Source organism: Oreochromis aureus, linkage group 22 (genome assembly GCF_013358895.1).
Source record: "Oreochromis aureus strain Israel breed Guangdong linkage group 22, ZZ_aureus, whole genome shotgun sequence".
NCBI classification, from domain to species: Eukaryota; Metazoa; Chordata; class Actinopteri; order Cichliformes; family Cichlidae; genus Oreochromis; species Oreochromis aureus.
The window spans coordinates 12,726,867-12,748,456 of NC_052962.1; the positions used below are offsets into that span (position 1 = coordinate 12,726,867).

The following is a 21,590-nucleotide window of genomic DNA, read 5'->3' on the forward strand; positions in this document are numbered from 1 at the left end:
CATAATAATTTTACAGTATGCTTAAAAGTTTTTTTTAATACACCAAAGTCCAGTAAGCCCATGTCATCCCTTCTTGCATGTTGACGTAAAGAAATAAAATGCAATTTGGCCCCTGAAGTTACATTTTTTTGTTTGTTCTTGAGTGCAATGTTAAAATGAGTTCTTTAAAAATCAAAAAATGATTTAATATGAAGGCAATATGAGCAGAGAGCACAAACATGTTGAGGGATTGGCTGTGTTAGTTCTGTGAGAGAGTTAGTTGTAAAGAAAACAATTTTCACTACAGTCAAAAACTAATGTGTACACTTATGTCTGTATTTTTATTTTGTTAAATACAAACAAAATTATAGCAGAAGTGCTTCCACGTGTGTGGATAGAGAGGACCAGTTTGTTTATTTGGTAGTTCAATGAAAGGCTTCAGTTAGTTAAGAGTGAGAAACATTTGCAGTTTTGCCTTGTTATAGGCTATATAAAAAAATAAAAAACAAACAAACACTACAGTACATTTTTGTAAATATTTGTCAGTGTTTTCTTGTTTGTTGGGTGGGGGGACTACTTGAACACTAAAGTGGCCCTCGGATAAGATGACAGTTCCAGCAGTGGCCCACAGCTCATTTAAGTTTGAGATCCCTGCCTTAGAGAATAAGAACAGCTCGTTTTATGGCCGCCACGCAGGTTCATCCGGGTCTCCTAAGGATAACCTTCCTAAGGATAAGTGACCACTGCAATGCACCCTATGAAAAAGTCAAATGGATTCGTGAAAATTGCAGTTTCTTTTTCCAACCAGTAGGTGGCAATACGCGCTCTTTTTAAAGCTGTACAGCGACAAACTTGTTAAGAGAAGTTCAAATGTGCTGTTGTGTTTTGCGTGACGCCATGAATCTCAAGTTAAAATCATGGCCAAGTACATGACTCTGCTGTGGGGCTCCGGCTCTCCTCCCTGTTGGAGGGTGATGATCGCTCTGGAGGAGAAGAACCTGCAGGGCTACAACCAAAAACTGCTCTCCTTAGAAAAACTGGAGCACAAGTCCAAAGAATTGTTAGCTATAAATCCCAGGGGACAGGTAGGGTGAGCTATTTTGCAAACAAGCCCTTGTTACTAACACAACACTGACGAATATCCTTCACTCTGATTCTTTTGCATAATACATTGCATAATAACCTTATCGACATCGCGGTCATTAATTAACACTGAAATATGGGCTGTTGCTCTGGTGGAAAATATTCCGTTATTCAAGTAGACTTTTTTTTTTTTTTTTTTTTTTTTAAAGTAAGACGCTCCAAGAGACGCCTTGCAGCACCTGATTGGACGAGCACTTATCGTGAGCTGACACATAGTGCATATGGGTGTAGAGATAACTGAGCTCCTGTGTTTGTAGCCTGGTTTCAAACTTTTTTTTCTTTCTTTTTTCTCACACCTGGTTATATAATAATGAATAAGAGCTTGGAGTTGAAGCGCCCTGCCCACAAGTACCATGATGATTTCCAGTACTGCCAATGAACCAGTTTGAACTTGATGAGGAGGTTTAATCAAATGGCCAGACTGGCCCATTTTAAAAAATGTGTTACTGGGTTTAGTTTGTTTAGGGAACAGTGCAACAGCGGGGCAGTGTTAAATAAAACATAGAAATGTGAGGTTTGCTGTCTGAATATGTGATACGTTGTGTGTAATCTCACTTGTTCTTGTAATTATTATTAAAGATTCCTGTTTGATCCAGCACAGCAGCTTAACTACTGACTCTAGCTCACTTTATAACTTGTCATTATTATGATTATTGTTATTTATTTGTTTATTTATTTTTCAGCTCCCCACTTTCAAACATGGAGACAACGTTCTCAGTGAATCTTACGCAGTCTGTTTTTACCTGGAGGTGAGAACGTCATTTTAACAAACAATTCACTCCCACTGAACGCAACATCACAAAATGTGCCACGGTTAAATATGTGTCTTTTCCTAATATCTGGCAGAGCCAGTTTAAATCCCAGGGAACCAAACTGATCCCAGATGGCCCAGCAGAACAAGCTCTGATGTACCAGCGCATGTTTGAGGGTCTCACATTCTACGAGAAGCTCAGTAAGTATTATTATTCCTCTGAGCCTCGTCTCTCAGGAAATTTCAAGGAAAAAAATTAAGTTATTACACAGAAAACTTTTGAATCAATTTATGAAAACGTCCAAAATAATGCCTCTTTGGATAACCTATGTTTTAAAATGGAAATATTCTCACATCATGTGAACCTGCTAACAGATGAATGTGCCATCTTTTAATGTTTTGTTTTTTTAGATGTGGTTATCTACTACTCCTTCGACTGGTTTGTCCCTGAAGGTGAGAGACTCTGAAGAGAAACAAAGAAGCTCTGGTCACTGAACTCAGACTCTGGGAGGGTTACCTGCAGAAGGTATGTGCATAAACACACAAACTCAGACAGACTCGGCCTGCTTTGATTTGTTCTAACTGTATTTTTTTTCCCCAAGCTGGGCTCAGGCTCTTACCTGGCAGGACCGTCTTTCACGCTAGCAGACGTGGTCGTTTTTCCAACAGTTGGCACTGTCTTCAGGTTTGGGTAAGCACGCAGAGGCTGTTTGTATTTCCATGTGGTCTCATCAGTAAAATGAAGGATGATCTGTACACATGGGACTTGAAATTCTCCTTATTCTGATTCGTAGGTTGTCTCCAGAGCGTTATCCTAAACTGGGAGAGTATCACAATCTGCTGAAGGAGAGACCCAGTATCAGAGCCAGCTGGCCTCCTCACTGGCTGGAAAGCCCCAAGGGGCTAGACACACTGAAAGACATCTGATATTCATCCATAGATGATGCTGCATAATGACAGAGCAGCTCTTGTTTTTTTGCTTGCAGCTTTTGGTAACTCATACGTATTCTGGTTTTTCTGACAGCAGTTTAACTTCACCGCAGAAGTCATGACTTTGCATCTTTTTCTGTCCTGTCAATAAAAAACCTTCCAAGAAACAAAAACATTCACTGGTTTTGTGGAGATATTTCTTTTTTATTAGGATTTTCACATTGAAAACAATATAACTCTTGTGCTTCCATACAAGTTACCATGTATCTTAAAAAGAAGGAGAGAACAAAAAGCCTAAAAAACAGCACATTATGTCATCAAAAGGTTCAGTGAATCTGTAGAAACTTCTGTGTGCGAGCACCCAGACCAAAAATCATTATAGGATGTTTTGCCTCAAGCGGCACTGCATTACAAACTGGCATGATTCTGTCATGGAAATCACTGCGTGGGCCCAGGATCACTTCCAGAAATCACTGCTACTTTTTACACCTCCTGGCTTTATTGTTGCTGCTTTCAGAGAATAGACTGAAGCTTGTTTCTAGTTTTAAAATGTACTGTAATATTGGAAGTAGGAAAGAGTGGCAAAATAAATTATCACCTTAAATAATTTAAATGATTTTTTTCATTAACAGCTGTCGATTTATTGTGAATCTATGAACTTCTATAAATAACTGTAGCGCATATTTGAAGCCGTTTTGGTGCGTTTGCTTCTCTTTTCACATCTGGGGCATCACAGATATAGGACACTGCGGACTGATCCGTTCTCAGGCATTGCACTCTTACTGTCAGTACTCTTTGTGTAGTGCAAATCTTTCTCTATTTTTCTGAAATGAACAAAAGTCTAGAGATGCTTATGGAACACAATGTTGAGCCGCACAGCCTGACTTCTTCTGTCAGTTTCTTTCTATTAGCTCCCTGCATTCACCCACGTGCAGCATGTTTACACCTCGAGTAAACAGCAAGAATTAAAACATTGAAAATGTCGAATATTTCTCATCCCTTGACAGTTCTGAGAAACAAGCACTAATGTACCGATGCATGATGGAAGGTCTTACCCTTAGGGGAAACACCGTATGCTAGACTTGCACAAATTCAAGCAGAAGCAATGAAGACAGCCACACTTTATAGTAAGATTCATGCTGGGAGTTCCTCACACTTTATGTAATGTCACAGCAGCTTTTGTTACCCTAATAGACAATCTGTGATCTAACCATGTTCAGGTTACTTCAATAGTAACCCACGTAGTTATCCACTTTCATCCTCCCAGTCACACCACAGTAAAGGAATTCTGCTACGTGACTAGAACTGGCTTTTCCTGTTCAACAGTTGATCAAATCCTTTGTGCTACCATTGCTTTAGCCTGATAGTTCAGTAGTGCACCATTTGCATGATTTTGCATTTTAACAGCAGTTGAATTCCATTAGTATTATAGTAGATATCCAGGCTCATCCCCTCAGTCACACAACAGTACAGGAATGCATGTGTTGTCATGACTTTGCATAAATCACATAGTTCAGTGTTACGCAATCTTGCATTTTGATCCAATAAAAAAATAAATAAATAAATGTGACGTGCTAAAGAAGACTTGTGCAAAAGTTCTTATTATGGAGAAAATTTTAATTATCATGTCAAACCCATTAAAAACATGAAAATAATACTTTGCAGGAGTGTGTTGGAGGAAAACCATGTGCTTTTGTTGTGGTAGCCACAACAGACCTACAGTAGTGGCGAGTGATTGCGTTTTTTTCCACTGCCACACTGATTCTGGAACTACTCAGGTGGACATTTACTCAGAGTTTTCTGAGGCAGCGTCACAAAGAAACTGGGGTTGCTTTTACATAGGTGGCATCAGAGACATCCATTGGACAGTTTCCATGTACATGAGATGCTAAGTCATCGTGAGTTTTCAACAGATTTTAAGAGATGATCTCGTGAGTTGTGAATGTTATCTGCCCCCCCGTATAACCTTTATCAGTTGTAATCATCCAGCGATATCACCAGTGGATGTGCAACGTGGAAACAGCAGGTTGTTAAAATGTAAACCATGGTCAAGGACTATTTTGACAGGTATCAGGAACTGCAAATAAAACAACTCGAGGGCTCTATAAACCTGAAATTAGCAACCAATGTGCACAGTAGAACATTCACCAAACTTTTGTGTTATATTCAGTGTTGGGACTAACGCGTTACAGTAACTACGTTATTATTGTGGTAACGAGCACGGTAACTAGTTATTATGCCAAAACCAGGAACGCATTACTCGTTACTGGCATTTAGATAGGCTCGTTACCAGTGTTGGGACTAACGCGTTATTAAGTAACGCGTTACAGTAACTACGTTATTATTGTGGTAACGAGCACGGTAACTAGTTATTATGCCAAAACCAGGAACGCGTTACTCGTTACTGGCATTTAGATAGGCTCGTTACTCGTTACTTCGTGTGGTGGATATCGCGGAGCTTCCACAGATTCAATAACATTAGCAAGTGGTGGAAGCCAGCAGGTGGATGAAGGAAAAGGGAGGCAAGAGGAGAGACCCGAAGCGGCCGCCGGTCCGCGTGTCAGGTGAACTGAACTTCAGGTAAGAAGTTATGACCTGCAGTCTATCGGAGTCAGATATAAACCAAGTTTAGGTGGAGTTTATTTTCGGTATGCTGACATTTTCGTACTGCGTGCTAGCTAGCATGACGGAGTTTCTATACAGCTGGGTGGGTGCTATGTTACTGATGTTGAACTTTATTTTGTTCATACGGTTAATTATTAGAGTTGCCAACCGTCCCCTAAAAAACAGAATCGTCTCGTATTCAGAGAAAATATTACGCGTTATGTACTGAGGTGAAAAGGAACAGTTTGTCCCGGACTTCAGCTACAATGAAAAAGACACAAAGCTGAAGCTGCACAGCTGCCTCTTCTTCTCTCATTCTCTCCTCTCCTGTTTCTACTTCAATCAGGAAACTGATCAATGATCAGCTGATCGGCTTTTCTCTCTTGTTTATTTATCGCCCACTTTGCGCCAGAAAGAGGAAACCAGCGGATGTCGCGTTAAACAACAGCAGCACGTTTAAGCTTGATTAGCTGTTGTTAGAATTTATTTAATATTAATTTCTAGTATCAGCTGATGTTTGCTGGAGCCACAGCTGTAAAGCTGCTGGTCATGATATCGGTTTGGTTATCTGGTGAGAGGGAAACATGCAGATGAAACCAGGAGATGTCCTTACTGAATCATCAGAGCTGAACAGGTGATGGAGAAACAGGTTTACCTTTTAGGTGACATGGATGAGTTGAAGGGAAGTTATGAACTGTTTCTGAGAGACAAATAACACCAGCATCCTTTTCTAGGTAGCTGACAGCTGGTAACTGTGCAGGGGCGGGTCTAGCAAAGTTTTGCCAGGGGTCCATGTAGGGTATTAACAGGAAAAGGGGGGGACAAGGAAATAGTTTTCTTTATTATTCTCATTTAAAATGTCTCGCTTTAAAAAAAATAATTATCTGAGTCTTACAACAAACAATTGATAGATTGATACATATATACCATCAGAACAGTGTACATCACTGTCACAACAGTGTTTATTTTCATTCAAAGGCTTTATGATTTTTCCTATAATGGTGGGCGGTCTCTAGTCAAAATGCCCGGGACGATTTTTTTTTGTCCCAGTCCAGCTCTGTATGCAGCTCATCTGCAGTCTGGTGTTACCTACATCTTCCTATTCAGAAGGCAGAATTTCCAAGTTCTGAGTACAATCAAAACCACCACGACTGCAGTTTTTGTGTTGGATGTAAAAAGCAGGCTAGAATCATGGCGGCGGTCAACGACGGTCCAGGCGTGGGATTTCTCTCGTGGAAATGTGCGCATTATTTTTTCCTTTCTATTGGTAGGTGGCACAGTGCACTTGTGGCAAGTAAGCAAGCTAGAAGACTGGCAATCTTGCTGGGTATCCAGTTACGGAAGCAACACATTAACAAGAGAATTCTGAGTAAAACCAAAGTTACTTTCCCTAGTAACTAGTTACTTTGAAAGTAACGAGTAACTTGAAGTAACTGAGTTACTTTTTTAGAGAAGTAACTAGTAATGTAACTAAGTTACTAATTTAAAGTAACTTACCCAACACTGGTTATATTTTATAGGTTTTGTCACTTTAAAAAAATACAGTTTATACAGTCATGTGAAAAAAAAAGTCTTCTGTGCAGTCCTATGAAAAACTAAGTACAAACTTTCTGCTTCCAAAGAAACTGAGAGGATAAGTCACAGCCAAGTGTTGGTAATTAAATTTTTAATTAATCTTCAGCATTTTTGAGAAACAATATAAAAAGGAAAGTTTTGGCAGTGTGCTGGTCAAAAACATTCAGGTGTTAACACAACGCCACAATCTTCTTAGGAGTGGACATCCCAGTAAATTCATCCCTAGGTCAGACTGGGAAATGCTCAGAGAGACTGCAACAAAACACAAGACTTCGGGAACAGTGTCCTTTAGACAGACGAGACCAGATTGTACGGTCGATGTAATGCACAACGCCACATCTGGGAAAATCCAAATGCAGCATATTAGCACAAACACCTCACACCAGCTGTAAAGCTGGGTTGAGGAGGATTTGTTTTGCTCCCACAGGACCTCAGCTAGCATGTTAAATGTTGAGTCAACCATGAACTCCTCTGGATCCCAAAGTCCTCTAGGGTCAAATGAATCCATCTGTTCAACAGCTAAAGCTTGGCTGAACCTGGTTCAAGCAACAAGATGACAAGACAGCAAATCTATAACAGAAAAAGAAAAAACTCAATGTGTTGCAGAGTCCCAGTCAAAGACCTGGATTCAACCTTGAAATGCTGTCGCAGGCCTTTTAAAACAAAGCTGTCTATGAATGAATGCTTGCAAACCACAATGACCCGAAGCAACGTTGTAAAGAAGAGGGAGCCACAATGTCTCCACGGCGAGGTGAGCGACTGATGACATCATGCAGATTACTTCAAGTGACGTAATCAGAGATGAAACATGGGCAGTACTTAGTTTTTAGGAAGGACTGTCTGTAAATACGTTTTTTTCCCCCAACTGTAGATCTGACTTAAGGGACAAGCTAGATAGTAGTTGCAAATGCAGCCTACATTTATACTATTATTTTCTAGAACTGGATTCTTTTTGTGCAGGATTTGACCCACATTTCTTTATCCAAAGTCCTGAGATCAAGAAAAGTTACGCCTCCACAGCTACGTGTATCCATGCAACTGGAGTCATAATCCACACAGATGTAGTTAATAGTTAATCAGCGGTGCTGTTACTAACAGGGCTGCTCGTGTTTGATCTGTCTTGTTTTAAGGCACCGATCTTTATACGTAACAACAAAATGGGACGGGCTGTAGCTTGCTATAAATCCATCTGTCTGTGCTCCTCTAGCTTCTGTCTTCATTTCATCATCCCTCCACAACTTCACTCTCAGTTGTAAGAATTCACTCTGAAACCATGGCTAAGGCAATGACTCTGCTGTGGGGGGCTGGATCGCCTCCCTGCTGGAGGGTGATGATCACTCTGGAGGAGAAGAACCTGCAGGGCTACAACCAAAAACTGCTATCCTTCGATAAAATGGAGCACAAGTCTAAAGAAGTGTTAGATATAAATCCCAGGGGACAGGTAGGGCCTTAAGAAAATTACACCTTAGCTAATGTACCATACAATATTATCATTAAGTCTAATGCTTTAAATCACTTTGCATAATAACTTCAACAACCTCATCCTCATCAACATGATATATGTATTGTTGCTCTACTAGGTAGTTAAAGCTGGCTACACAATATTATTCAGCCTGCCCCTCTTAGTTTTTTCAGGTTTTAGAAAGGCAGCTGTGAAAGTTGACCTTTGGCCAATGGTGGGCTGTGTCCCAAGAGCAGCTGTTTCAGTTCAGAGCCCTTCTGTCAACACTGATTGTTGGTATATTACAAAATCTTATCTAATGTAGATGTTAACATACTGGCCTTTTCACCTGAGATCTCCTTGGGCGTAACGGATTAAAAGTTGTCCAGCACAGGCGGGTTAGCACCAAGAACCTGGAGTGTAGTTAAAGCTGTCGAAGTCACGAAGATTTTCGTTTTTTTACAACAGGGTCAAATACTTTGTGAAGCTAAAGGTTAGCAAGACGTTATTAGCATGACAGTACTGTATATTGACCTGCTCTGCAGATGTGAGGGGTGACATGCCTGCTACAGCTTTAGCAGCTAACTTAGGCAAAAACAAACTACAATATGTTATATGTTGCACTTTGTGATGCACTACAACATGTAATCATTGCAATCTGCTACTGTTGGCTCTCAGTGCAATCAGCACAGAAAACTTCGTGTATCCAAATGACTCAAATGGCAGCTTTGATAGTTTGTCTTGCTCATTTTTTTTTTTTTCCACAGCTTCCAACATTCAAACATGGAAACACTATTGTGAACGACTCCTATGCAGTCTGTTTTTACCTGGAGGTGAGGGTGCTAATTCATTAAGAATTATTACTGACCCTTCAACTAAATTCAACATCACAAACAGTAACAAGCTCATATGTGTGTGTGTGTATGTTTTTCTTTCCTCAATGGCAGAGCAAGTTTAAGTCCCAAGGAAACAAACTGATCCCGGACAGCCAAGAAGAACAAGCTCTGATGTACCAACGCATGTTTGAGGGTCTCACATTCTACGACAAACTCAGTAAGACACAAAGACAAAAACTTTTTTTGTTGCTAATTTTTCAGCATTAACAATACATTACATTACACAGATACATTAAAACAACTGTCAACATCAAATACATTAGGTGTGCGCCGTGCTAACACTAAATATGTGAGGAGTGCATGGCATCTTGATTTTTGCTCTTTCAGCAAACAACAGAACAGTTGGTGTTACATGCATGTAGCCGACTGCCTGGCACAGTTTTACAGTTGACTTAGCAGTAGCAGCTTGAGGAGATATGGGTGAACTTTGAGGAAGCAGTCTCTTCCCTTCAGAGCCTGCCAAACTAGTTACTAAACCAGCGTTCCATCACGTTAGATGATGATGGAGATAAGTAACTGAAAAAAGTCCAGACCCAAAACAAAACAAAACACTTTAGACAGTTTATGAACAGTGGATTTTGTATGTATTTGAAAGCCATTTATATGCAGAAAAAATGAGCTCAGAGCTCTTACAGGTTTATGAATGTGTTTTATGAATGTAGCTCATACAGATACAAAGGTCGCAGTCCACTTAAAAATCTTAAACATAAGCAATAAAATCTTAACATCAATTCTAAAATGGACAGGGAACCAATGAAGGGACGTGTTCATGATTTCCAATACCAGTGAAAAGATGAGCTGCTGTATTCTTGACTAACAGCAGGTGGCGCAGAGATGATTGCTCTGTGCCAAAGTAGAAGTAATAAAGTCGTCCAGGCGGAAAGTGATAAAAGGGTTTTTCCAGGCCCTTTTGAGGGAGTCCGGACTTTACCTTGGCAATGACTCTGAGTTGATAAAAGAAATGCTACAATAGTAAATGGAGTGTTGCTTATATAACACTAACAAAGCACGGAGAGCACTTTTTACTACAAGCCTCATTCACCCAATTACACCCAAGCACTTTTTAGCTGTACCTAAAAGCTTTTGTGCGCACACACAGATGCACCAGGTGGTCATCATCATGATCTTCCTCGAAAAAACTCCTGGAGTCTGGAGTACTCAGGAAATCAATTCAGTGAACCTTCCAATTGGTAGATGACTTGCTATATCTCCTCAGCTACAAATGCCAAATAAAATCAACATCAATATTGTAAAGAACAGTGAACTCAAAATCACAGTGTGGGCTGTTGGAGAGTGGGTAGTCTTTTAGTATAGATGTTAACAAAAGGATGGTAACTAAGCTGCAGGCCTGATTTATCCTGTTTCATGTAGGCGTTTCTCGTTGTGTCTTTAGAGTCTGAGTTTTATCGCAGCATGATAAAACTGAAGAGTACTGAGGTATTGATCACATGTTTTGGCTAAAGAAAAAAGTGCCTGTTGAGCTTTCTGCACTTCTTATATACAGAGACAGTGACCATATATTCCCTTTTGTCAATATAGACACAAGGGAATGCATTCTTTTGTCCGTGTTTCCTATAAGAACAGAAAAGTGCAATGATAAAAATAGTGCTGGGATGCTTTTAAAGTGAAAAAAATTCTTAGCATCATGTGGTTGAGTTTCCAAGGAATCTGCTGAATGTCTTAATGTTTTGCTTATTTTCAGATGCGGTTATCTACTACGACTGGTTTGTCCCTGAAGGTGAGAGACATGAATCAGCTCTGAATAGAAACAAAGAGGCTCTGACCACTGAACTCAAACTCTGGGAGGGTTACCTGCAGAAGGTATGTGAAGGCATACACACACACACACACACACAAACACACACACACACAAACACACGCTGACATTGCCTGCTTTGGTTTATTCAAACTGCACTGTAATTTGCATTTCTTTTATTCAAGCTGGGCTCAGGCTCTCATGTGGCAGGACCGTCCTTCACACTGGCAGATGTGGTCATTTTTCCTACGGTTGCTTATCTTTTCAGATTTGGGTAAGAGTGGCAGAGAAGGAAATATAAATGACAGCTGCTTCTCCTTCATGTTTCATCAGTATAATAAGTGATGATCTGTAGTCATTGCACTTTATATTCTACCTTCTGCTCTGATCTGTAGGCTGTCTGCAAAGCGTTATCCTAAACTTGGAGAGTATCACAATCTGCTGAAGGATAGACCCAGTGTCAAAGCCAGCTGGCCTCCTCACTGGCTGGAGAACCCTGAGGGCCAAGACACACTGAAAGACATCTGACATAAATGCAGACTTGAATGAATGTCATTGTGTGTATATCAAACAACAGTCTGTTGACTGATACAAGTTCAGGTTCTATTAACAGCAGTTGTTTTGTTGTTTGTTTGTTTTTAATATGAGATGTCATGTAGCATCAACCAACAGTCAAAAAAAAAAAAAAAAATGAAATCTACGCAGTTTTTTTTAACCTTTAACAAATTGGCAGAACAATTTTTGCTAAAGAAGAAAAGAACTAAGAACTAGTTTTCAAAGTGCTAGTGCACAAAGGGAACTCCAATGCCTTGTGTTTCAATTTGATATCATTTGCATGATTTTACATCGCTATTTTAAACGCACAGTCTCATTTATACCGAGTATACTGAGTGTACTGTATTTGGCCATTTTCACTTCAGTTAAAAATAAACTTGTGTCAATCAGCATTGTTGATGTGTTTTATTATCCTTGTGAACATGAACTCAGATCTTGCACATCTAGGTACCACTAAATCTCCTCTTTGGCCCTTTTTATTTGAGGGCTTTTTTTTGCAAGGCATGATCAGAAGCTGAGTGAGGTAATTTCAGGATGAACCCAGCCTTTTTAGTTTTATAAAGTTGTTGAACTTCTTACCAGGGAACTTGTATGAGAGGGACACGCCACTCAAAGATTTTTGAATTGAGAACTGCGGTTTTGCTTACATGCGGTCTTTAGTTTTAAGTTTTACATTCAATTTCGACACAAATATTCCAAGAGGTGTTTCAAAATGACTTCCATGTGGGAATACTCACTCCTAGAAGTTTTGCACACCTAATGTACTCCAGGGTAGATTATGTTCTAGACAAGTGATCAAAACACACACGAAACAACACCTATCGACCAATCAGCTCTTTCATAAATAATGTCATCAGTCAGCTTAAAGCCTTTGATTTACAGATATTCTAAAGGCTTTGTTTTACTTCTGATGAGTGTCAGAGAACAGATTTATTTGTCCAAGTCATTTAAAAACAATTTTATTATATCACAAGATGTGTTATTGTAATATTACCCTAACATAGGCCTTACTTACTGTAACACGTCTGCTACTGTGGACAGCAGGCTGACACAGTCAATGGCAGTTCATGCAGTTGCCACGTGGGGCCTCTGTATACGATAGCCTTCCAGTCATAACCAAGGCATTTTAGTCTCCACACGTTCATGCAGCATGTTTTAATACTATACTGTACAATACTACACTAGTGCTTTTCCTATCACACCCAGCAGCAGCTGCAGCAGTGTTGCCTTTAGTCTGTATTGTTTGTTTAATCTCTTCACATTTTTTGATTTTCTTTGAGAAAAAAAATCTCCCGTCTTCCTGCAGGCAGCAGTTTGTGACTTGTTATATGCTGCCAGCTCCGCCCCTTTCATGTGAACGTGCTCATGGGTGGAAAAGCCTGGGCTGATTTACCAAGCTGATAAACACTGCGTGTGACCGCTTATCCTGAATGCAGTTGTTATGTTTAAATGAAGCCAGATATGGCACAAGATATCACTACTATGCTGAAAACGTTTTATAATATGTACCAGTTGAATGGAGTTGAGTCAGGTAATCGGTTCTTGGAGCTTCACCTGTTTTGTACTCGCTTGAAAAAGTTAAAGTAACTATCATGGAGCAGCACAAACCTGCCCAACAGCCTCTGCTGAGTAGGAGAGCGCATGTGTGTTTACAGCGATTGCCAGCAATAACAATAAATGCCATATGCAAGCATGAAGAATCACAGGAATTTGAAATGTTCACATGTATAGTAGGTCGGAAAATCCTACCACCTAGTCGCTCTGCCCTCTGTTTATCCTCTCAGTTGACCTTTATTCATATAAAGTGGTGCACTAAGGAGTTCCTGTATTTTCAATGGATGCCCCGTGTGACAAAGAAAACAAAAGAACGGAAATAAAATTCCACTACTGAATGAGGAATGGTTGCGGCATCCAACCTGGTTATCAGGTTATCAGTCAACCTGATAAAAACATCAGAAATAAATTGTTGCTGTACATTCCTTACATGCTCATGCTCAGCCAGCAGAAAATGCTTACATCATGCCCACTAAGCAAAATGAAAATGCTGACAGTAATGCACAAACACAATATATGCGTATGTATGTATCATGCAATGGCAAGAAGCAAAACGTGCTTCTTATTTAAACACGTATGGGGAAATACTGCTGAAGTTATTCCCACAGTGAGCTCCTCTTTGAAACACAGCCCAAGATAGCAGAGACAGCGATCACAACAAACGTGCTGCTCTCTTCACCTCTGTGTCCATGCTGCCAGCTGCCCAAGTGCACATTGACATGAAGACATTGAAGGACAGAAGGAAAAAATAAAAAGACTAGGAAGAACAGTGAAGCTAGAAATGTGAACGCCAAATGAAAGAATGCGTTAAAATCAGGGGTATCAGACAGAGAAACATGAAAATCATGCCAGTGTTGTGTAAGTGCCTGCGTGTGAAGTTGTAAATACACGACTGCTGAGTCATCGTGAGTTTCAAAATGTCAGCAACAATACTGCAGAAATCTATAAAGCACGAAGAAGGGTCATAACAGTTTTTACCATAAGCATAACAGATGGATGTCAACTAAAGCTGTGATTGTTGACATGCAACAGTAATAATAAAGCCCACAGGAATAAAGTGGGGTTCTGATAAACCCCGCAGGAGCAGACCAGTAAAACTTTCACTTTCACTTTAGTCTCTATGCCTAATTTGCCCATTATAAACATTATTATTCATTGAAATTCAGTGTATTGGTGCAGTTTTGCAATAGCTGTGAATACAAGCAGCTTTATCAAACAAAATATTTCAAACTGTGCTGCTACCAAAATTTCTCATGTAAATAATGTCAGGTGCGTGATCTTGCTCAAAAAATAATTCACACCCCGCTATCTGTGAAAAATCTCTTGTCAGAGCATCAAAATGGGACGGGACCTAAAGCCACCAATCCGGATGTTGAGGGCTGGAGTTTTGCTATATAACGAGGCTCTTTACCTGCTCTAGCTTCAGTCTTCTCATCTTTGACCTCCCTTTAACTTCAGCTCTCAGGTTAAACTCTGAAACCATGGCCAAGGATATGACTCTGTGGTGGGGCTCCGGCTCTCCCCCCTGCTGGAGGGTGCTGATTGCTCTGGAGGAGAAGAACCTGCAGGGATACAACCAAAAACTGCTCTCCTTCCAGAAAGGAGAGCACAAGTCGAAGGAAGTCACCGACGTGAACCCCAGGGGACAGGTAGGCTCGTATCACATTCATACCTTTAAGCTGCATTCATTTTTTTCCTCCCGAAGTACTTCATATTCACTGTGCAATTACAAACACTAATGCCTAATTTTGAAGTACATATAAATAACATTCATTCTACTTTATCTTAAAGCTTCCTGCCTTCAAATATGGTGACATAGTGATCAATGAGTCCTACGGTGCATGCTTCTTCCTGGAGGTGAGAACTTGTGCCCAACTTAAAATTTCATGTCAGTGAGGAGTTGTTAAGTTGGAGGGCAACTTGTGATTTCATGCTCAACAATGCATTGCATAAACAGACACCCTACACCGCAGCGTGCACCGCGCTTCAGAACAGTTGCTCGTTTCATGTGTTTCCGTGTGCTTTCATGTGTTGTTTTCAGTCCAAGTTCAAGTCCCAGGGAACCAAGCTGATTCCTGACTGCGCCGGCTCTGACAACAATTGCGCTTTGATAGCTTTAATAATGCAGCGTGTGTTTGAGGGCAACACACTTCACCAAAAAATCGGTATGTTAACTCTGTACCTGTTGAACTCGATATCCCTGTATGTTAATGTGGACACTGAAACCAGGGGGTTTAAGGAGTTTATAAAGGAAATCTTATAAAGCTCTTTCTGTATAACTTAGCTGTTGTTGTTGTTGCCATTCAGATTTTTGCCTTTTGGGTTTTAGAGCCATGCTTGGCAACATCACGCACAAACCTGTAACCTTTAACCCGCTGAGACTTCATGTCTTCAGCAAACCTCCTCAGAGGCTTTGACATCGACTTCCCCCCTCCTCCTGAGGTGCGAGGTGTTCAATACACATGCCACACACGAAAGAGCTGTGCCTTCACATAGTTAGAGTGTGACGTAATGCATTATTTCTCTGGGGAGTAACCCTCACAGCATGCTGGGATGTTAATCTCTGCTCAGATTAGCTTTGCAAGTAAATTCCTGAGACTAGGGGTGTGAAAATGAAAATGAACATTTGCCTTACATAAACACTGATTTTTAAATAAGCTGCTATAGATATTATTTGGGTATCTTTTTATAGTCTTCAGCCGGATATTACACAGTAAATGTCTGTTCTGATATTTTGCAGCGGAGGTTATTATGTACAACTGGAGGGTCCCGGAGAATGAGAGACACGAATCTGCCTTTAAGAGACTCAAGGAGACGTTAACGGGCGAGTTGCAGTTGTGGGAGGGATACCTGCAGAAGGTATGTCACACATGCACTCACACACTCTACTGCTAAACAAGCACCCAGAGCACAACAGCTACTAAGGTGCAGAAAGAGACAGTAAACCTAGCAGGAAGCTACAAGCTGTTGGATGTAATGAGTGCTGCTGTGTAAAATCACTTTGCCTTTTCTTTCTTTTCTTTTTTTCCTTGGCATTTTGATTCACTATATAGATTTGATCCTTGCTGAATTGAAATCAAATCTTATTTTTTAAGATGAAGGGGGAAAAAATCCAAAACATCTATTGACTGAAATATCAACTGATGTTGAGCATTTGATCTTTATGTTCCTGTAAACATCAACTTACAGCACAAGATTGTGCAGCAAGTCAGTGTAATGTTTATTTAACCAGGCAGGTTGCTGTTAAGGACACAATATGTGTAGAAGAATTACTAAGCCAAGATTTACCAGCTTTTGTTTTTTAATTTAACTTCCATCCAAACTCTTTTTTTCTTTGTCTTTGTTTTTTTTAGACACCAGGTGGTTTCCTGGCAGGAGAGAACTTCTCGATGGCTGATGTGATTGTTTTTCCAAGCGTTGCTATTCTCTTCCACATGGGGTAAGTAAGCTACATTTGCAAAACTAACTCGTAGCTGCCTGGATTGAATAACAAACAGCAACAAACTCACTCCAACTTTCATCTTTCTTGCAGGCTAAGTGAGGATAAATACCCCAAACTGTCAGAATACTACAAAAAGCTACAGGGCAGACCAAGCATTAAAGCCACCTGGCCTCCTACTTGGCAGGAGACCCCAGGACAGGAAATTTTCAAAGACATCTGAGACTGACAAACTCATCAGCTGACAAGCTAATTGTTCCTGTTGTGTTTTTAATTTGATACCAGTCCGTGCGCTGCTCTGCTCTGCAGTGGATATTTGAACATTTGTTACATTTGTTACTAAATATGTAATCTTATTCTTGTTGTGCTGTGAATAAAAGCTATTAAAAAGTTTCATTTTTGTTTGCTTCATTATTTTCAAGTAAAATTTGACCTTAGGCATCAAACCTGACCCATCAATGCAAATTTAAAGTTTGGATTCTATTTCCAATGAAAATGCCACTGAAACAGCAGATTTGAAAATTAATCAGATTATTATTTAATCAAGTTGTAATACGTTTGTATGACTCAGCTTTCTAAACAATTTCTGATCCTACATAATTAACCAGCCCTAAGAAAATATCTTGCGCAAAGCGACTCCCTCTGGCTTGGCCATTTTATCTGCTCTGCTTGCTGAGTGATTGGAGCTCTTTTCTAAGCTCATTTTGGCACTTTTGGACTTGTTTGTTCTCTTTTTGTGCCATCAGCTCAGTTCGAAAAAGAATTAGCAATATTATTTGGATGAGATGTCCAAATCTCTCCATCAAGTTCACTGTGATCACAATTTAAAACCTCATAAGCCCATTGGCTTGTCTTTCAGTGGGGTGTGGTTTTTGGCTCAGCTGTGACAGGACGAGAGAGGGAGCAGGTGATTTAGTGTGCAAGGCTATGGGATAGAGGCTGTGTAGGACACCTGGTACATATTGTCTAACCTGTCTTCTCTATTTACTCAGTAGCACTGCAGGACCAGATGGAAGCAGACTTACAATGAGAAGGAGAGCTGGCAGCAGCTGAAAACAGGCTGAATGGACCAACTGGAACAAGAACTGTACAAAGATTAAAGAGCACAATTGTTTCTGCGTGTGGTGTTGGGAACCCACAGCAATTCTGACCTGTTTGAAACACTGTTGCATTGCTGCATGGTCCGTCTGAATATATACTTGCTCAAAAAAAGGAATGTGTCATGCTACATCAGCAAAATGAAAATACTGAAATTAGTGCAGACACAGAAAAGCACATTTTCAAATTCTTTGCATGTGCATTTTGTTTCCTTTTAGGTGTAGAGAAATCCTGATGCAGCCTATTACTATTGAAACTTGCATGTAATCATAATGCAGGGCTGCAGCTGTCCAAGTAACACACACACGGAGTGCGTGTTATTTGGATAGAGGGACTTAAAATCATGTGTTTTGCATGTCTTTCCTCTAGCGATCATTGACTCAGGAAACGGTCCACTGAAACAGACCCAGAAGAGCAGAGATAGTGATCGCAATAAATGTGCAGTCTGTGTCCACTGCACTTTACTTCACTGCTATGCTGACATTGGCAATTGTTCAAGTGCACTTTGACAAGAATTCAAAGGCTTGGAGAAAGAGGCACAGAGAAACTAGAATTATATTATGTATATTTTAGTGCAAGATGAAATCTGTATCTCATGTATAAGGATATATTAAATAGTTGATAGACACATTTAGAAGTAATGTGACTGACGGACGTGAGAGACGTGCCAGAATTGTGTGTGCAGTGTGTGTATGTCTGTACAGGGGGTGTAAACAGAGTGCTGAGTCACTGTGAGCTTACTGTATTAACCTTATTAATGAAGCACACAGGAATAACGTGCAGGAATGATGAGATCCAAACAAACTGCACAGGAGCACAGCGGTAAAGGTCTCAGTGTCACTTTGTGCATTTGATTTGAGCTAAAGATTAACTGTTTTGTTTGATTTTCCAAAGGTTTTTCACCATAAAAATGACAGTTTTGCAATACCTGTGAATACAAGCAGGTTAAGATAAAAAACACAGTCAATAACTTTAACTGTGCTGCTGCAGAAATCTTCTGACTTTCATTATCACGTGATATAAAATGTAGGGTTGTGATGTAAGAGGGTAAGAGATCTCTTGTCAGAAGACCAAAATGGGACGGGACTTAAATCCACCAATCCGGATGTGGAGGGCTGGAGTTTTGCTATAAAACGAGACTGTTTCAGTCGTTGTGGCTTCAGTCTTCTCGTCTTTAACCTTCAGTAATTTCAGTTACCAATTTCAGTTACCAAGTTCACTCTGAAATCATGGCCAAGGACATGACTCTGTGGTGGGGCTCCGGCTCTCCCCCCTGCTGGCGGGTAATGATCGCTCTGGAGGAGAAGAAACTGCAGGGATACAACCAAAAACTGCTCTCCTTCGAGAAAGGAGAGCACAAGTCAAAGGAAGTCATGGATGTAAACCCCAGGGGACAGGTAGGCTTGTATCACAGGTTTCACTCTGGACTTTGAATGCTTAAACTTAAACTTATTTATATATTTTTTCCACTTTGTCTTAAAGCTTCCTGCCTTCAAATGTGGGGACAAAATCATCAACGAGTCCTACGGTGCATGCTTCTTCCTGGAGGTGAGAACTCGAGCAAGGTCCTGTCTTGTTGGAGGTCAAGTTGAGGGATTACTAGGTTTACTATGACTGTTTGCACATGCACCCGAACACTGCAGAAGAAAAGAAACCAGAGCTTTTTGCTGCTCTTCATAACACTTACTGTTTTCCTGTCTTTACCAACAGTGCGAGTACAAGTCCCAGGGAACCAAACTGATCCCTGAGAACTCCAGCGAGAAAGCCCTGGTGCTCCAGCGTACCTTCGAGGGTAACACACTTCACCAGAAAATGGGTATGTTAGCTTAAATCTCCTCTCTGGATGCCATATGGATTTAGTGAGATACGTCCATTTTCTACATGACTTAGCTGTTGTTGTTGCCATTAAAAGATCTGCCTTTTGGGATTTTGAGTCGTGCTTGGCAACGTCACGCATGAACCTGTCACCTTTAAACCACTCATACTTCATGCGTTCAGCAAACCTCGTCAGAGTTGGTTCCCCTGCTCTTCCTGAGGTCAGCGTTGTTCAAAACACATGATACACAATAATAAGTTGTGTGTTCACATAATTAGGCTCTGGCATAATGCACTATTTCCTTAGAGAGTAACCCTCACAACAGGATGTTAATCTCCGTTTATCAAAGCAACCGTTTACAGCCTACAGCCTGATGTTGCACAGCAATGCACAGACACACCCAAAGTCCAAAACATGGAAGTAGATGCTGTGCAGTGTGTGGAAACTTTTTATTTTTACATCTCAAAGCTTTAAAACCTCACACAGTGACCATCTTCATGAAATGTCTGTTCTGATATTTTGCAGTGGATGTTTTTATGTACAACCGGAGGGTCCCGGAGAATGAAAGGCACGAATCTGCCTTTAAGAGACTCAAGGAGACGCTGACTGGTGAGGTGCAGATGTGGGAGGGATACCTGCAGAAGGTACGTGAATGACCCGCACGCACTCACTCTACTGCTAATCAAGCATCCAGGACACAAAACTCATAGCTATATAGCTTTGTTGCTCTGGCCTTGTGCTGACTGCTTTGTAGTGGGAGAAACGGTCAGGGAATTTTTTTCTGAGTAAAGTTTATGTTTTGACGCAAACATAATATTTGTAGGATTCAGGTAAAATTACGTACTTTACACTCAAACGGCCTATTGCACTGTGTTACAGAGATGCAACTCTTTTTTTTTAACCAGGCAAGTCACAGGGAATACCTTCCTACAATCTGGCAGATTATTAAGCCTCTTAAGAAAACTGGGTTAAGGTTAGAAAAAAACACCAAAAGTTAAAAAAGAAAAATAAAGCAGCAGGACATGTTTGGATGATATTTGGACAAAGCCAGGCTGACTGTCTGAACCAAATTTAACCAGCCAATAGATAAGCTGCTGTTAGTGTAAAAATCTTATCTAAAAATCTTACTGATCTTTATATTTAAAGAGTTACTGTGGAATATTATAATGTGAGTTCTGCAGTGTTTTCTCCTCACAGCGCTTTATTTGTGTTTCTCTTAGACACCAGGCGGTTTCCTGGCGGGAAAGAACTTTTCAATGGCTGATGTGATTGTTTATCCAAGCGTTGCTCTTCTCTTCCGCATGGGGTAAGTGAGATATTTTAATAAGGCTGACTTTTAGCTGCTTGGCAAGATGAATGAATGGAATAATAAACAGCAATGAACTCACACTGACTTTGATGTCTCCTGTAGGCTAAGTGACAAACGTTACCCCAAACTGTCAGAATACCATAAAAACCTGAAGGACAGACCCAGCATCAAAGCCACCTGGCCTCCACTTTGGAAGGACACCCCTGGACAGGAACTTTTAAAAGACATCTGAGATTGAGAAGCTCATCAGCTGACAAGCTAATCTTTTCTTGTTGTGTTTTTAATTTGTTACGATTCCTTGTATTTCAGTAATATATGAAGTCCAATCATGTGTGACTAAACATGTGACTGTCATATTGCTGTGAACAAAACCAATTAAAAAGTCAGTTTCTTATTCTATCTGCTTCATTCATTTCCAGTCGTCAATAACTGTTTTTCATATTCATATCAGGAACATGTTTCATTTGTGTTTGGAGTATAGTCCAAATATAATAATAATAACAACAATAGTAATAATAATAATGATGCAGTCAAAGCTTGACTGTAAGACTTATATCAATACGTGGATATTGATATTTGTCCACAGCCATCAAGCTTATTTTTGTTTTTTTTCATCTTTAGGCATGAAAAAAGGATTTTTGAACTTCATTTTTTTGATGGAATGGATTGCATTTATATAGCGCTTTTCAATTCCACTATTCACTGACACACTGGTGGAAGCAAGCTACAGTTGTAGCCACAGCT

At 40.2% G+C, this 21,590-nt stretch overlaps 3 protein-coding genes and 1 pseudogene across 3 annotated transcripts; all 4 read left to right on the top strand.

Annotated features, from left to right (window-relative positions):
• Positions 1-834: 834 nt before the first annotated feature.
• LOC116320534 lies at positions 835-2,965 on the top strand (annotated as a pseudogene).
• A 4,699-nt stretch (positions 2,966-7,664) lies between these two features.
• On the top strand, positions 7,665-12,022 carry LOC116320482 (glutathione S-transferase A). Its single transcript, XM_031740102.2, has 7 exons — positions 7,665-7,733; positions 8,190-8,423; positions 9,191-9,256; positions 9,371-9,476; positions 11,022-11,140; positions 11,261-11,349; positions 11,471-12,022. The coding sequence occupies exons 1-7, from the start codon at positions 7,680-7,682 to the stop codon at positions 11,601-11,603; spliced, it is 801 nt and encodes a 266-aa protein (XP_031595962.2). The 5' UTR covers positions 7,665-7,679; the 3' UTR covers positions 11,604-12,022.
• Positions 12,023-14,600: 2,578 nt separating this feature from the next.
• LOC116320470 (glutathione S-transferase A-like) lies at positions 14,601-17,019 on the top strand. The gene is made up of 6 exons (XM_031740083.2): positions 14,601-14,833; positions 14,976-15,041; positions 15,226-15,349; positions 15,925-16,043; positions 16,538-16,623; positions 16,717-17,019. Exons 1-6 carry the CDS (start codon positions 14,666-14,668, stop codon positions 16,844-16,846), a joined length of 693 nt encoding a protein of 230 aa, XP_031595943.1. The 5' UTR covers positions 14,601-14,665; the 3' UTR covers positions 16,847-17,019.
• Positions 17,020-18,836: 1,817 nt separating this feature from the next.
• On the top strand, positions 18,837-21,245 carry LOC116320471 (glutathione S-transferase A-like). Its single transcript, XM_031740085.2, has 6 exons — positions 18,837-19,118; positions 19,204-19,269; positions 19,432-19,537; positions 20,063-20,181; positions 20,758-20,843; positions 20,949-21,245. The coding sequence occupies exons 1-6, from the start codon at positions 18,951-18,953 to the stop codon at positions 21,076-21,078; spliced, it is 675 nt and encodes a 224-aa protein (XP_031595945.1). The 5' UTR covers positions 18,837-18,950; the 3' UTR covers positions 21,079-21,245.
• The last annotated feature ends 345 nt before the right edge of the window (positions 21,246-21,590 follow it).

Excerpts from the sequence above, each read along its gene's own strand:
- LOC116320482 (XM_031740102.2), top strand. The coding sequence starts at position 7,680 with ATGACCCGAAGCAACGTTGTAAAGAAGAGGGAGCCACAATGTCTCCAC. Across the intron at positions 8,424-9,190 it reads ATATAAATCCCAGGGGACAG|CTTCCAACATTCAAACATGG; the intron begins GTAGGGCCTTAA and ends TTTTTTCCACAG. Across the intron at positions 9,257-9,370 it reads CAGTCTGTTTTTACCTGGAG|AGCAAGTTTAAGTCCCAAGG; the intron begins GTGAGGGTGCTA and ends CCTCAATGGCAG.
- LOC116320470 (XM_031740083.2), top strand. The coding sequence starts at position 14,666 with ATGGCCAAGGATATGACTCTGTGGTGGGGCTCCGGCTCTCCCCCCTGC. Across the intron at positions 15,350-15,924 it reads CACACTTCACCAAAAAATCG|CGGAGGTTATTATGTACAAC; the intron begins GTATGTTAACTC and ends GATATTTTGCAG. Across the intron at positions 16,044-16,537 it reads GGGAGGGATACCTGCAGAAG|ACACCAGGTGGTTTCCTGGC; the intron begins GTATGTCACACA and ends TGTTTTTTTTAG.
- LOC116320471 (XM_031740085.2), top strand. The coding sequence starts at position 18,951 with ATGGCCAAGGACATGACTCTGTGGTGGGGCTCCGGCTCTCCCCCCTGC. Across the intron at positions 19,270-19,431 it reads GTGCATGCTTCTTCCTGGAG|TGCGAGTACAAGTCCCAGGG; the intron begins GTGAGAACTCGA and ends CTTTACCAACAG. Across the intron at positions 20,844-20,948 it reads GCTCTTCTCTTCCGCATGGG|GCTAAGTGACAAACGTTACC; the intron begins GTAAGTGAGATA and ends TGTCTCCTGTAG.